Raw genomic sequence first — 14969 nt, 5'->3', positions numbered from 1 at the left:
AGTAATGTAATTGCAAATATGTAAATAAACATGTAGTTTGTGTTAAGTAATTTGACCACAATGGGACAGAAAGACTCCAAAACATTAGCAACATTATTTTATATAACATTGGCTTAAAAATTGTTTATGGCTAATATGTTAGCAATATACATACATATGTTCTGATCTGAACTGATAGAATTTTTTGAAAGTGCTTGTCATACACACATTTTTACCTTGGTGTCTACACTCTTCTACTTACAGACCACTAATGATTATTTCTCTTTAACACTTTGCTTTCATCAGCTAATATTTTTAACTTTAACATTACAGGATGGTGGCCATGCAGATGTCAAAATAAGTCTCTATTCTCCATTAATTATTTTTTCTGGACTTATTTTGTTGGTAAGGAAAGAAACAACAACAATTTTAGAGGTTTACAGTCAAAACTATTATTTGATCAAAACAGTGTATTGCCGGAAACAGGCTTCATGCACAAAATTCTTTGACCAGCTTAACCAGCAATCCTGGCCAGCTAAAGTGTCCAAAACCCCTCTAAACCAACAAACCTGGTCAACCAGCTTGACCAGCCTTGTTGGTCTCAGTTGTTTGTTTCAGCAGGGTTCTAAATTTATTTTCTGTTTCACTATAAAGGAGAATGTAAACATGAGCGGTCTTGACATGTAACACCACCAGCTTCATTTTAGTTTCTCTCTCGTGTAGTAATTAGGCAGGTTTGTGACATTTTAATGCAACATAGTTTTACTGTAGCTAGTGTTCACAGAAGATAAACAATTTTGAATATAAGATGTGAATGCATTCAAATTCATATGGAATTAGACACATTCTTTTTTCTTGAAACACAGCACACAGTTGATTGAATTTACTAATTATCTGGATTAAGTCGCATACATATAAAAGAGTAAGAGAAATATGATTACAAATGATAATGAAATTTTTGTACAGTAGTAATAAGAGATATTTTCCCTGCTGTTGTTTTCAAATCCTGATTAAAATTGTTTTTACTATATTCCTCTCAGTTTACAAGCATTAAGTGTAATTTACACTGTGGTGGTAACAATCAACACCTGTAGATAGTAAACTCAGTACTTGTTAGCCTGATAGCATAGTTAGATTTAGTGCCTGTTAATAATTGTTTTGCATTTGGATTGAAACATGATACAAATATGAGTCTGTATTTTTCTTTACTGCAAAAATCATACACATGTAGCATCAACACAATTATCCCTGTAAGTAAATAAAAAACAAAATATCTGCTGTATTTAGCATACAGCCTAATATTTTGGGAGGATAATGAAGCATAAGTGTATTTACTACCACTTAATACAAACACATCTGGTTAGACTATCCTGCATTGTAGAGGCCTGAGAAGTGCAACACCCATAACTGGAAACCTCGAAATACATTTAGAAGTCTGTGCTCCAGTATACCGAGTCAACTCAAACACTGGAATTTACCAGCACTAATCTGTGCCTTTCATTCTTCAACAGTGTTTCATATTTGAATAATCTACATGTACTTTACATGAATGTTTCCATCTTCTACTTGAACTACAAAACTATTCTGAGGGAAATATTTTCTCTTTATTTAACATTTGACAGTTCTAGTTAGTTACAGATTATGATTTTAATTTTAAAACATTACCAGTTTACATGATGCACTATTCTTGAATAAACAATACAACAGGATTAGAAGTCGTAAAATAAACTCATCCAATTCAGAATAATCCAGTAATGTAATATTATAACATTTTTAGAGGGGAAATTCAGCATATGGTTCAATTACTCCTGTAATTTATCAAAGTAAATCTTTGAATGCAGGATGTTCACTTGTAATTTTACAGTATCTGTGAAATTGCTTGCTTACTTTTACTTTATCTGAAAACTTCTCCTCTGGGACCAGCTGCTGCTGCACCTTTTTTTCTCTCTCCCTCTTTTCTTGGATGCAAATGATTCTTTACTTGTATTATCATATTTATTTTTTCTATGAAAAAGCATTCTGACAAAGCAGTTCAAACCCTGGACAGTACTGCTGATGTGTCAGTTATAATGTCTCAAAGGTTGAGATATTTTGTTAGTTTCAACAAGGAAGCTTTAATATGTAATACTAAATGTATCTTCATGACTGTTCTCTGATCTGTGGCCTGAATACTCTATGAGGCCAAAACAGCATCTGTGATTACATAAGATGCAATAGCAAGAAATGAGCTGATTATTTAGGTTTCTGCATGTTTGAACTGGGTCAGTTTCCAGCATGTAGGTTATAATTCTAAAATCTGATACCCAAAGGGTGTGATTGATTGATTTGAGTTTACAGATGTATTTAAACAACTGTTGTTGTTGTTTTGTTCATGGACACTGCTCCATTTTTCCCCGTATTTTGATAGACCCACCTCGCCTGTCATATTTATGGGATACAGGGATAAAAAATTATAATTCCATTGTTTAGTTTTCTATTTCTAAAGCTGCTCATTTTTGTGGTTAGTCTCTAACTGTAACACCAGCCCTCCAAGGAGGGGAATTTCTTCTGTCTGTCTAAAATGAAAACAGCAGGAGAGAGAAAAAACATACAACCACTAATATAATGAAACAGTGGAGAACATAATCATTATTTTGTGATAACTTGTCATAATAACTATTTTATCCTAAATATGCAATAGGTTGTAATTCCTATGTTAAACTGACAATAACTAGAGTAATGCACACTTTTCTCATGTATTGTTCATATGTACAGAAAGAGAAGAAAGGATTTTCACAAATTTTTCAATTCAGTAAAAGTCTTTGTAGAGCAGATCTCATCTCAGTCACTCCACATCCTTTCTACAGTATGTTGGCATCACAGGAGTCAGGCTGCAGTATCTGAAGAGTCACAATGAGTTTAATAGCTTTTCTGAACCAGGGGTAGAACAAGGCATATATCACAGGGTTCAAGCAGGAGTTAAAATAATACAGAACACCCAAAAAGAATTCAGATGGATTAGTGAATGAAGTGTCGCCCCCTGCAAGAGAAATACAATAATATGGACAGAAACATATTAGAAACACAACTACAAGAATACCAAGAGTCTTGGCTGCTTTCAACTCAGATTTGTTTGATGTTAGAGTCAGTGAAACCTGGAGTGTCACAGCTGCAACGTGAGAGCGCATTGCACGAGCCTGAGACACAGCCACTACAAACACTCTCATATACAAGATTATGATGAGAGTAACTGGAACAACAAAGGTCAGAACAAGATCAACAAGTCCTGAAACATATTCAATGACAAACACACACTCTCCGTGACAGGAATTATACTTACCTGGTTGAGTCAGTTCATCCTTTGTAAAGACAATGCTGAAGATGGCAGAAAAGAGCCAACACAGACAAACATAGAGTTTAACTCTTCTCACAGTGATTCTGGTGGTGTAATGCAGAGGGTCACAAATAGCCACATAGCGGTCAACTGATATGAGCACCATGTCTCCTACTGAGGAAGAGGTAATGATGAAGGCCACATAATTAAACAGAGAACACATGAGATCACCAAGAAACCAGCAGGATGTTCGCCGGGAAACTATTCCGGGCATCACCACAAGGCCCACGAGAATGTCTGATACAGCCAGAGAGAGGAGCAGGAGGTTGGTGGGTGTGTGGAGCTGCCTGGAGGAAAAGAGAAATGCATCATTAAACTGAGTCCTTATATCTAAATGATAAAACAACTCAAACAAGTATTCCAAAAAAACTATCAGCATTCTCTGATCTGCCTCATCTAAAGTTAAGTTGTCTACACTTAACACATGGTTAAGTGTAGACAATCAAAACTACTTGGTTAAGGTTGACATACATTGATTATTGGGGGGAGACAGGACATGAACCACTGTCTCCAGTGTCAAAGTCAGACATTTGAGATTTATTTTACAAAAACATTTTCAGCAAGACAGAACTTTAGTCTAATGTTCTAAGGTGCAACATTACTTAGTAGTAGCTCAAACACAATTCCTCTTTTAAATCTGTTTATATCAATATGTTTTAAAAATGTAGGATCTGCAGATAATTGTATCTCTGCCTGAAGTGGGAGACCGAGATGATGACGAGCAGGTTGAGAGCCACAATGAGCAGAGAGAAGGAGGACAGCAGAATGATCCGAAACACAACTTCAGATCCAGAAGATGTTGACCTTCTGCAGGAGGTGTTGAGGAGTTGTGGATAGCAGAGCTCCGCTCCTTCCTGGACCTCCATCATCAGAGATCATGAGAGAGCTGCAGCTCTGGCAGCTTTCTGACTAGAACTCTGAGTCATACAACCACTTTCTCTTCACATTCTCTTTCCCCAACCGTCTTAGTCCCTGTTGGACTGCGATATCGCTCCTCCCTCAATCTACACAACACACCTTCATCATCTTCATTTTTCCCACCTCTGCCCTTATGTCACTTAACCCGTGTTTTATTTATTTATTTTCTTATTCATCTATGCAAAGTACATCTCATGCAGCAGTGAGGGAATGACTTTCTTTAAATCCACAGATGGCATAGTTGCACACCTGACACTAAAGGCCAATTCATGCTTCCTGCATGAATTCTGCATGAAATGGTGGCGACGAGGGTCCACGCTGGTCTGTGAGATGTAAATTTTGTTGTCCGCCCATATCCTCAAGGGTCTGCATGGACCCCTCTGCAGACACCCCTGTTTTGATCTTGATGTCCCTCCTCTCTCACTCTGCACATCACACCTTCATCATCCTCATCACTTTGCCTGCAACCCTCCCTCTCTCAGTGCCTCTCTCTCACCAAAAGGACTGGACAACATAAGTGTAACCAAGAGAACAAAAACACAAAGAGTCCAAAAACCATGAGTCCATGACAATGTGATAATACTCAAGCACGTGCACAGATAAAATGCAGGTGGTGCTCAAACACCTGCCCTTTTGGCCTCTGACTAATTAAGTGCCTTTGTTGCAAGACAGTTTTTTTCTATTTCTCTTTCTAGTTTTATATTTTAATTTGACCCATAGTATCAATTCTCAATCAAAAGCGCATTGTAATGCTGGACATCTGAGTTCTAATTCTGCAAGAAAGCACAAGCCCCTGCCCCTCCGTCTATGACTTCCCCTGTCACAGCCTCCACAGTTAACGCATGAGAGCACCCTTTGGAGCAGCATGATCCATGTCTCCCTGATCTGCCGTCACTGGTGACAGCCAGGTAACAACAGTGTTTGCCCTAAGCCCTGGTGTTTGTCACTGTTGTGAAATTAAACCACAATAAAACATCTCAATACAGCCAACTTAATTAAGGCAACAACCCACCATTAAGCTTAACAACAAGTGAGTTAGCCTGGCGTAAAATAGCATTGTCAGGTAGGCTAGTTAGTTCATTTGGCAGGAAATTGAAATAAATAAATATGCATTACATGGTTAATAGTCTATGCAATCATATTTGGATATCCTCCTCTCCTTTCCTGTCTCCAATTCGTGAAATAGTCACGAAATTTGTGTGCATGGACACGATTGTTCCATTTTTTTGTGACAGCACAACTTTCAAACTAATGTATTTCAATTGGAGGTAGGTTTCATGCCTGTAGCACATTTTTTTTCTGTCAGTCAGGACTCAGGAGCACAGGGGCTGTATTGTTTTTCTCATTTGTCATTCATCTTTAACTATAACCGCTTCATCACTCAACATTTAATCATAAGATTTTATCCTTGTTTTTGTTTTATTCTAATTTTACCAGTCTGATGGGTGGACTGGATGCGCTACGTATGAGTATTTTCCTCACTGTCGATTTTAATATCTTTAACATTTCTCAACACAAAACTCAATAACTCAACAATACTGTAATGTTGGTGTATTGTTAACGTTAACTTGATTAAATCTATTTCAGGTCGGCAAGGAAAACAGCAAGGCGACAACTTCTTCAGAGAGTAACGTGTGTACTTTTCCATCCATTCAAAACAGTAGAACCCCTCAGACTTGATACATCACTTCACTGTGCAGCGTATCACTCCACCCAATCTGAACTATCCTAAACACTACAGACAAGTTGCATAGTATAGTATAATTCCTAATTTACATAAAAATATAAAGAATCTATTCATCAAATCTTGAACTATTAATTAAATCATGTAAACACCCAGCCAATACCAAAATAAGATAATCTTCAAACAGTTCTTCACAAAAATAAATTTCATGTTACATTCTTCTCTCTCTTCAGATGAAATGTCCTCATTTTGAAATTTATGAAAAAAAAATCTCATCTCCAATGTGAAAGACAAAATAACTGCACTGTCACAGCTAGGTACATGGGAAACAGAAAAACAGTATACTAGGCATATGAGCAGGGGGTAAAAACAAATATGCTTATATGGCCTAAAATGACTGAAATCATAGTCTTATGACATTACAGAAACACAGCAACATCCTTTATAATCACAACTATAAACCCATGAAAGATGATATCAGCCACATTTAACATATGAAGTTTTTGTGTGTGTGATGCAAACAATGTCCATCTGAAAAATGAATTGCAAAAGATTTAGTGTCCCAATAAATGTGCATATCAGTTCATATCAGGAGAAAACAGTCCATATCTGTAATTTCACTAACCATGACCATGCCAACAACAATAATATAGATTTCGATAGTTTAATTGAGATAATGAAAGAGAGCTGAGATGTTGAGTGATGGATGGGGTTGGAGAACCTGATGAAGGGATTAGGGATAGAGGGATCAAGTAATGAGGGGAGGAAAGGGTGAGGGTTGAGGGATGAGGGTTGAAGAATGTGAGATGGAGGGTTGAGGGGATGAGGGATGAAGGGAGGGGGGAGGGTCAATGACGGATGTATGGTATTTTGTTTGATGAGATGATGACGACTGATGGTGGGAGGGAACAAGGGGGAAGGTCAAGACTCTGAGTGGGGGAGCTGTCCCGTCAGTCCATTGGCTGGATAGAGCCCCCAAAAGAACTTCATGTGGAGAGGCGTTCATGGAAGTTTCTAATGTTGTCTGGGTTGTGGTGGGTGTAGATTAGGTAAGTGGGGAAAGACCAGCAGTCTAGAATTTTCTTCTCTCTGGGTGATCTGAGATTCCTTGTCTGGAAGCAGTTGAAGTGGCTCAGATATGGAATAAGTTGCCAGAGTATGGTTCTGGAGAAATCGCTGACTTGTAACCAGGAACGTGTAATGACTCTGCCTGATTTGGTGGTAAAGAGTGGGTCTTGTGGAGAATCATGGTGGGCTAGTCTTTGGTTTATGTAGGTTTGAATGGGCTCTGAAGGCTCAGTTACAGGTTTAAGCAAAGAGAAATGTGAGGTGAGAGAGGCAAGGCTGGTCAGTTTGCTTTGCTTAAGGTTAATTATGAGAGTGTCGGGAGTGGCGTCTTTGTCTCAGAAGAATGAATGGAAATATCAGATGTTATTGCATGTCAAAATGGATTGTAGTTGAGGGAAGAGGCAGTGAATTCTGAGCAGCCCAGAAAGCCGGAGAATGCCCGTAGGAACATAGGTTCTAAGATTTTGTCAATGTAGGGAGACAGGTAGCTTGTGCAGAGAATTCCGATGTATCGGGCCAGGACGTCTGAAGTCAGGGGTAAACGTTTTGGCCTAAGACGGAGTTCGGCCTTACTGACCTTTGGATAACATGCTGAAGTGTGAGGCAAGGCTGGATACGGTACCCGAGGATTTTTTGTTTATTATGGTCAACGACAATATAGTTGTATGAACGAGGATGACTAGGACCTCTCATGCCCCCAAAGAAGGGCTTCGATGATGACGTGGAATGATTCGCTGAGAGCAGAGAAGGGAGGGTGGGGACAGTTGAGGTGGCTGATTGGAGGTGAACCACCTATGGCTGATGTAACCCTGAAAACAGAAGGAGGTGTTGTGTCGGACTGCAGTTGTATGTCGTGAGACCAGGCAATGCGGTTGTCTCAGAAAGCACTTGGGGGTGGGTCGAAAGCTGGTAGGGCCATAAAGGGCTGGATGAAGGTCGGTTACGGAGGGATGAAGGAGGGGCGAGGGTTGGCATGAAGGAGGATCGAGGACAGAATGGCAAGTGGAACCAAGAATTAGAAAGTGGACAAATTGGCGATCAGAATGGTCCGTTGGAGCATAGTTCAGGGCAGTTAATGTTTATGAGTGTTTGACATATTGGCATGACTGTAACCATGCTTGGTGGTGGGATGAAGGAGGGATCAGGGGAGGGATGAAGGAGGGTTAAAGATTGGGTGGAAACCGCAGGTGAACCAAGAATGGGAAAGCGGAAGAACTGGTGGTTGGATTGGTCTGTCGGCACATATTTTAGGGTGTTTAATGTTTACGGGTGTTTGATGTATTGGCGTGATTGTAAGCAGCGCATGGTGGCAGGATGAAGGAGGGACGAGGGGTGGGATGAATGGCGGTTGAGGGAAGGGAGAAAAAGGGGGGAAGGGGTCAAGTGCAAGGACTTGGTGGAAACTGTGGGACAACCGCGTACAGGAAAATGGATGATCTGGCCATCTGGATGGTTCTTCGGGGCTAATTTGGGGGTGCTTATAGTATTTGGCAATTTGGAATATAGCGATGTCATGAACCATGACATGGTGGGGTTGTGAGGGCCACTGTGCTTGACATGGGCACCACCACAGGAAGAATACTGTCACGTAAGTGACGACAGGCATGATGCACCTAGATGGAGTACAATGGCCATCAGAAGCGAGAAGAGAAGCATAAAGCCTGTGATAAAGGGTTGAGCCGTCAAGACTGTAGTAGCCTGTGCTAAAGGCTTGAGACCGTTGAAGACCTAAGAAGCCTGTGGTATGAAGGTGCAGCCGGGACATGGAGAAACACGACCTGGCCCTCAGCGAATGCTGAAGCAGTCTGCTGCTTCACTCCAATGGGTGGCGTGATGCTATAGGCGTGCTGCATGCAAGAGACACTGGGCAGGGAACCCGGAAGCAAGAAGCCGGCTGGAGCGGTGATGGGGCTGGAGGCTGTGTGAAGCAGGAAAAGCACGGCTTTTGTAGGCTGTGGAGGGGACATTTTTCTCCTTGAGGGCATGACGAAGCCAGGCAACTGTCCAGTCAGAGATTCCCTTGAGTCTTAGGGCTTAAGGGACTTTTGCGTGGAGGAGATGATGACCGAGTCAGGTAGAATGCCTGTATAATATGCTGAAGATGATCGACGGCCCTTTTTTTTCTGGAGAGAAGAGGATGAGAGTCCCTGAAAAGCAATGGAAGTAGCAGCACCTATCCTGAAGAAGTGGCCTGAGTACTGCAGAAAGCTTAGACCATGCTTTTTGGGTCTCTAACTTAAAGAGTATGGTCTTGACCCACGTCATGTGTCATGAGACAACTGTAGTTGTGTTTGGCATCATATGAACAAGACTGACTTGACTTAAGCTCTTAGTGTACTGTATTGACCAAGAAAGCTGATTTATTTATTTATTTAATTTTACGCCCTATTCCTTATTCAGATATTCAAAATAAGGTTGAAAATTGGCAAATTGGACCTTTAAGCACTTGCCTTAGTTATGAATAAACCAGAACGTAGACATGAGATATCCATCAGTCATAAAAAGAAAAGAGATGATGGGCCAGACTTTTCTTTTCGAGCTTTAAAACGTTAATGTGGAAACCTAATGACAGAAAAGTGAATCAGTATGAGCAATAAAAATTAAACAAGCACTTAAGAAATAAGCAGGAGAATTGGGACGAGGGGTTAATTCAGAAAATACGTGTGGAATGCAACCTGGCCCTTAGCCAGGGCTGAAGAAGTCAGGGCTCCGTTATAGCGCGCAGTGTGGTGATGTCATAGGTGTGCAGCGTGTGTCAAGATGGCGTTGTAGCCGGCAGCATGGTGACATCATTGGTGTGCGGAGTGCGTCGGGGTGGCATTAGACAGTGAACCTGGAAAAGCGGGATAATTTGAGCTGCTGGTTGGAGAGGTGACGAAAGTAGAGTCTCTGTAAAGATAGAAAAGTTTGGTATCATTATTGTTTCGCTGGAACGAGATGTCCATCTCTCTTAGAGCACTCTGGAAGTGTGCTGGTTGAAGATGTTAATCACAGGAAAACAAGCCGCCTCAGAGTTGGCCGTTGCGTGGATGTGTATGGAGCGTTTGGATCCCAGCTGATCAGTAGTACAGCGTCTGAGAGAGTAGCTTTCCTTCGAGTAGCAGCGATGAAAATGGCCTCGGTGTGGATGTGATGGTGAAGGAGGTATTTTGTTGGTACTGCTGGATCGAGAGTCATGGACGGTATTTGCTGAGGAACGTCGATCACGGAGCATGGGTGGGAGGTAAGCGTGATGCAAGTCTGTCACAGGTCACTTGAAAACTGAGACAAAAGGGGAGCAGAACGGATAAGGCGTACCTAAATACTCTATTGTGCAGAAATGGGATGTGTGCGAGGTGTGGTCTTTGCTCCCAAACTTTGTCTATAACAATCTGCTAACAACCCATCCCAAACAAGTTGTGGATGAGCCCAACAAGCACTGCAAGAGCAGTATCAGACTGTTGGTTTTGTTGTGGCAGGACTTGAGATACCCATCCTGAAGGTCTCCTTAACAGGGGAACAGAGAGGCAGGCAGGGGCAGAAGCCTGTCCAGTTTCAGGTTGTCTCAGATACAAGGGGAGTGAACCAGATAATGCTGTATATCTGGGGAGAGTGTCCATATGCTGTGGAACCACAGGTTGGTTCACTTGCGCTGAGGATGTATTCCAGGTGGATCAATATGGTTTTAAGCGATCACAATGAACAACTTTTGGTCCGGCTTGAGGATGTCTCACATCCAATAGCTTGTATAGGAGTATCTTGTTATCTGAGGAGACAACTTTGTAAGGTCCAGTCCAGTTAGGGTCAAGTTTCTTTCTCTGTGTAGTGGGATCGTCCATCCAAACAAGATCTGGTTTGAATCTCATGTTTGTTGAAGTAGTACTCACGCTTTAGTCTCTGTTCCTCATGATGAGAGTGAACAGCTTGGAAAACCAGGTCAAGCCATTTCACCAGTTCTGTGCCATAGTTCTGTGGTGTTAGTGATACTACTGGTGTGAACAGAGTCACAGTAGCAGGCAAACAAGGTCCTCTGCCATGAGCAGGAAAATAAGGTGAGTATCCAGTGCTAGAGTCTGAGGTGGAGTTAAATGAGAGAACCACTGCTGGCAGATAGTGATCCCATTCACCACCATTTTGATGAATGAGTTTAGCCAACTGTTCTTTTAGATTCCTGTTAAATCAATCATCCCATTACCACTGGGATGGTATGGTGAGGTCCTTTTTGATGTTCAGTCTCTGACATATTGTCTGGATGATTTTTGATTCATACTGTCATTCCTCATCTGAAAACAGTTCCTCTGGAGCTCCATGTTCAGGAATGTAACGCTCACACAGCAGTTGTGCTACAATAGTCGCTGATCTGATCTAGCATAGGTAATGCACTGACATACTATGTAAAGTGGCCTTGCACTACAAACACATACGTATGTCTTGTTTTCTCTGTGAAGTGAGAGGCAGCTCAATAATATCTGTGTACAAAAACTGGAATGGTCTTTCTGCCTGTATGGATTGTAAGGGAGCTCTGTGTTGTAGTACAGGTTTTCTGTAAGACTAATCACAAAAATTGTCAATGTCAGACCTCATGCTAGGCCAGTAGCACATAGCTAGAGCCTTCTTGAATGTGTGATCAGCACTGTAATGACCAGAACAGGGGTTACCGTGTAAAATGTTCATTGTCGTTGTGATGAGTGTTTTGGGAATCAGCACTTGAAACACCACTGGCTTCCCTGGTACAGTGTGGGATTTTCAGCAGAGCAAGTCATTACACAGTACAAGTTTTGGGAACTGCCACCACAGTTGTCTTTGCATTTTCCCTTTAGCATGTCTGAGGTAAGGTTGTTTGTTTTGCTGTACCTACGTTTACTCTTCTGAGAGAATGGGATCAGAAAGTTGTTCAGCTAAAATGTAATTTCCTGACTAGAAAATGGGTGTTCCAACAAGTCCAGAAGGATGTTAAGCTCCATGACATTGATGTGGATGTTAATTTATTCATTGGAACTGATACCCCAAAAGTGGTGGAGCCTTGGGAGCTAATAAACAGCCAGGATGCAGGACCCTATGCAGTCAGAACCAGGGCCAGTTGGGTCATTAAAGGTGCAATGTATAGAATTTAGTGGCATCTAACGGAACGGCCTTGGCAGAAATTGAATATAATATTAATAAATATGTTTAAATTAGTGTGAAATCACCTGAAAATGACAATCGTTGTGTTTTCATTACCTTAGAATGAGCCCTTCATATCTACACAGAGAGCGGGTCATCTGCCATGGAGCCCGCCATGTTGCACTGCCATGTTTCTACAGAAGCCCAGAATGGACAAACCAAACACTAGCTCTAGAGAGGGCCTTTCATATTTTTCGTCAGTTTTTCAGCCACTGTAGGTTCTTACACATGCTTGGAAGGGGAGGGTGAGGGGAGGGGTATTCAGCTGGTTGCAATCTGCAACCTCACTTCTAGATGCCACTGAATCCTACACACTGCACCTTTACTGGTCCACTTTGTAGTGGAAGTGATAGCAGGAGTGAGGCTGCCCTGTGCTGGTTAAACAATATAACCATGCCTTTAATGAGAAATAATCAATGTCATGAATGTCATGAGAAGCACAACAGAATTAACTGGAGAACATTACTGTATTGACTTACCTTTCAGACAGGAAAATCTCATCTTGCCAAACAATCACTCTGTTGCAGAGCAGTGCCTCCAGTACTAGCTGATATCTAAGCCATATTTCATCAAGTTTGTGTCTCAGTCAACTGTCTCCGCTTCCTCTGGTGGCCTCATTGTGACACTGCACAGTGTCCTTTGGAATATTGTATGAAAGTGCCTCTGTTTGGAACTGTGTTATCACCAAGTTGTCCAAATTATGCTTTGGGATATACTGCAGAGTGTAATGTCAAACACTTGAAGTGTTGGGCATTATAGTGGTCAGTTTAACATAACTTTCATGAGGATGACTGCCTTAAATCCATGGCTTCAGAGGAGGAAGCAGTGTAAATGATCAAGGATTTGACTGCTCTCTATTATAAAGGAGTATTATAAAGGAGGATTCAGTCTTTCAGTGTAGATCAGCAAGAGCTGCACAGTACTGATGTCAATCGCCGAGGACAGCAGAGGAAAGGAAATGATGGAACTGGATTTGGATACAGACCAACTTCCAATGGAGTGAGCACTAGGACTACAGTGGTGCATTGAAACTGACAAGTTGAAGTTCAGGATCTCAGCACAAGAACAGCCATAGACCAGAAAAGGCATTGTTTCAGTGGTCAGCTCACTGTATGACTGTTAGGGATTTCAAGACCCATTCAGTATGTCCATTCAAGCTGTTGCTGCAGGAGCCTTTTAAGAGAAACTTGGGGTGGAGATGAAGCTATTCTCCTTTACTCTCTAAGCAATGGACTGATTGGCTGGAGGACCCCACAAAGGTTGCTAAGTTCAAAGTAGATCGCCAAATTAAACCCAGAGACTTTGGAGAACCTGTTACAGCACAGCTTCACCACTTTTCCAATGCAAGTCAAGTTGGATGTGGAACCTTGTCTTACTTGAGATTGGAAAGAGATAATAAAGTACACGTTGCATTTCTCTGGGGAAAAGCCAGAGTTGCTCTACTTGAGCAGAATACAATTTCTCAACTGGAACTCACAGATGCAATTCTTGCTGTTCGAGTTGATAGAATGCTTCAGAAGGAGTTGCAACTTAAGCTGGAGAAGTGAGTTTTCTGGACTGACAGCGCAACAGTCCTAAAATGTATCTGTAATGAAACCAGATGATGCCACATCAATTGCAAACACAACTGCTTCTCTGTCATCAGAGCGAGATGTTGATCAGTGGAGATATGTGAGTTCTAGGGAGAATTTCCTGAGGATTTCCTGAAAAACAGATGGATAAATGGGTTTCTCTACCAATTCACAAAGACCATCCCATTTGAATGGTATAAAAAGTAGTTTTATTTGGATCGTCGAGAGGGTTCAGGATTGGATGAGGATGGTGTACGGTCGGTTTGATGGGGGTCGAGGAGAGGGATGAAGGGGGTCGATTGCCGGGGGATGAATGGGAGCTGAAGGGTGGTCTTGGTCGTGTACGGTGGGATGATGTGGTCGAGGAGAGGGATGAAGGGGGTCGATGGCATGGGGATGACCAGGGACCAAATGAAATCACAAAGAGGCTGGAGCGTCTAGGAACCCAGGGGTCGAGACTCAGGGTGGGGGACATGTCTCGATGAGCTTTCTGCTTTGTCATCCCCCTGTGGTTCCTGGAATAGGACAAGAAGAATCACTTATGCAGAAGTATTAACCCTAATGAGCATCTCTTTGATGGTGGGAGGAAACCTGAGTACCCGGCGGAAACCCACGCAAACACGGGAAGAACATGCAAACTCCACACAGAAAGGACCTGGGATGGCCAGTGTTCGAACCCAGGACCTTCTTGCTGTGAGGCATAAGTGCTAATCACTGTGAGCCACCGTGACACCCATTGAGAGGGGAGAGAGAAGAAAAATAGGGTTTGGGGGGGAGGGCCGTGAGAACTGAGACGAATGGGAGAGAAAGGGCTTAGACCGACCACCTACTGCTGCGTCTGAGCACGGCAGGATGTCATGGGTTTTGGGGCGTCGGAGGATGAGGGGGTAGAATGAGAGCTGGGAGGTTCATAAAGGGCTGGATGAAGGGAGGGGGACAGGGATAGAACAGGAGGAAATGGAGTGGGTCCAGTAGAGGGAGCACTGTAGCTCGGTGCGACTGTGGCTGAGGTAACAGCAGGACCAGTAGTGGCTATGGGAAGAAAGCTGCGGGGGCGAGTGGAGCTGAAAGTGACGAGGTACCTGCAGCTCTTGGAAGGGAAGAGGAAAGGATGTTGGGATGAGGGGGATGTATGTGCAGGGGGCAATTGTGCAGCCTGCGGACACAGGAATGAGACAAAAATGAAAACAAATACAAAATGGAGGGAGTTAGAAAGGAGGGAGCTCTGTGGCTT

The 14969-nt window shown here is 42.3% G+C and overlaps 1 protein-coding gene across 1 annotated transcript; it reads right to left on the bottom strand.

The window, feature by feature from the left end:
• Nucleotides 1-2819: 2819 nt before the first annotated feature.
• On the bottom strand, nucleotides 2820-4218 carry LOC121907395 (trace amine-associated receptor 13c-like). Its single transcript, XM_042426920.1, has 2 exons — nucleotides 4046-4218; nucleotides 2820-3639 (listed from the first exon to the last, which is right to left on the bottom strand). The coding sequence occupies exons 1-2, from the start codon at nucleotides 4216-4218 to the stop codon at nucleotides 2820-2822; spliced, it is 993 nt and encodes a 330-aa protein (XP_042282854.1).
• Between the last annotated feature and the right edge of the window lie 10751 nt (nucleotides 4219-14969).

The sequence above is a fragment of the Thunnus maccoyii genome, chromosome 11 (assembly GCF_910596095.1).
Source record: "Thunnus maccoyii chromosome 11, fThuMac1.1, whole genome shotgun sequence".
Classification (NCBI taxonomy): Eukaryota; Metazoa; Chordata; class Actinopteri; order Scombriformes; family Scombridae; genus Thunnus; species Thunnus maccoyii.
This window is presented reverse-complemented; position numbering and strand designations above follow the sequence as displayed.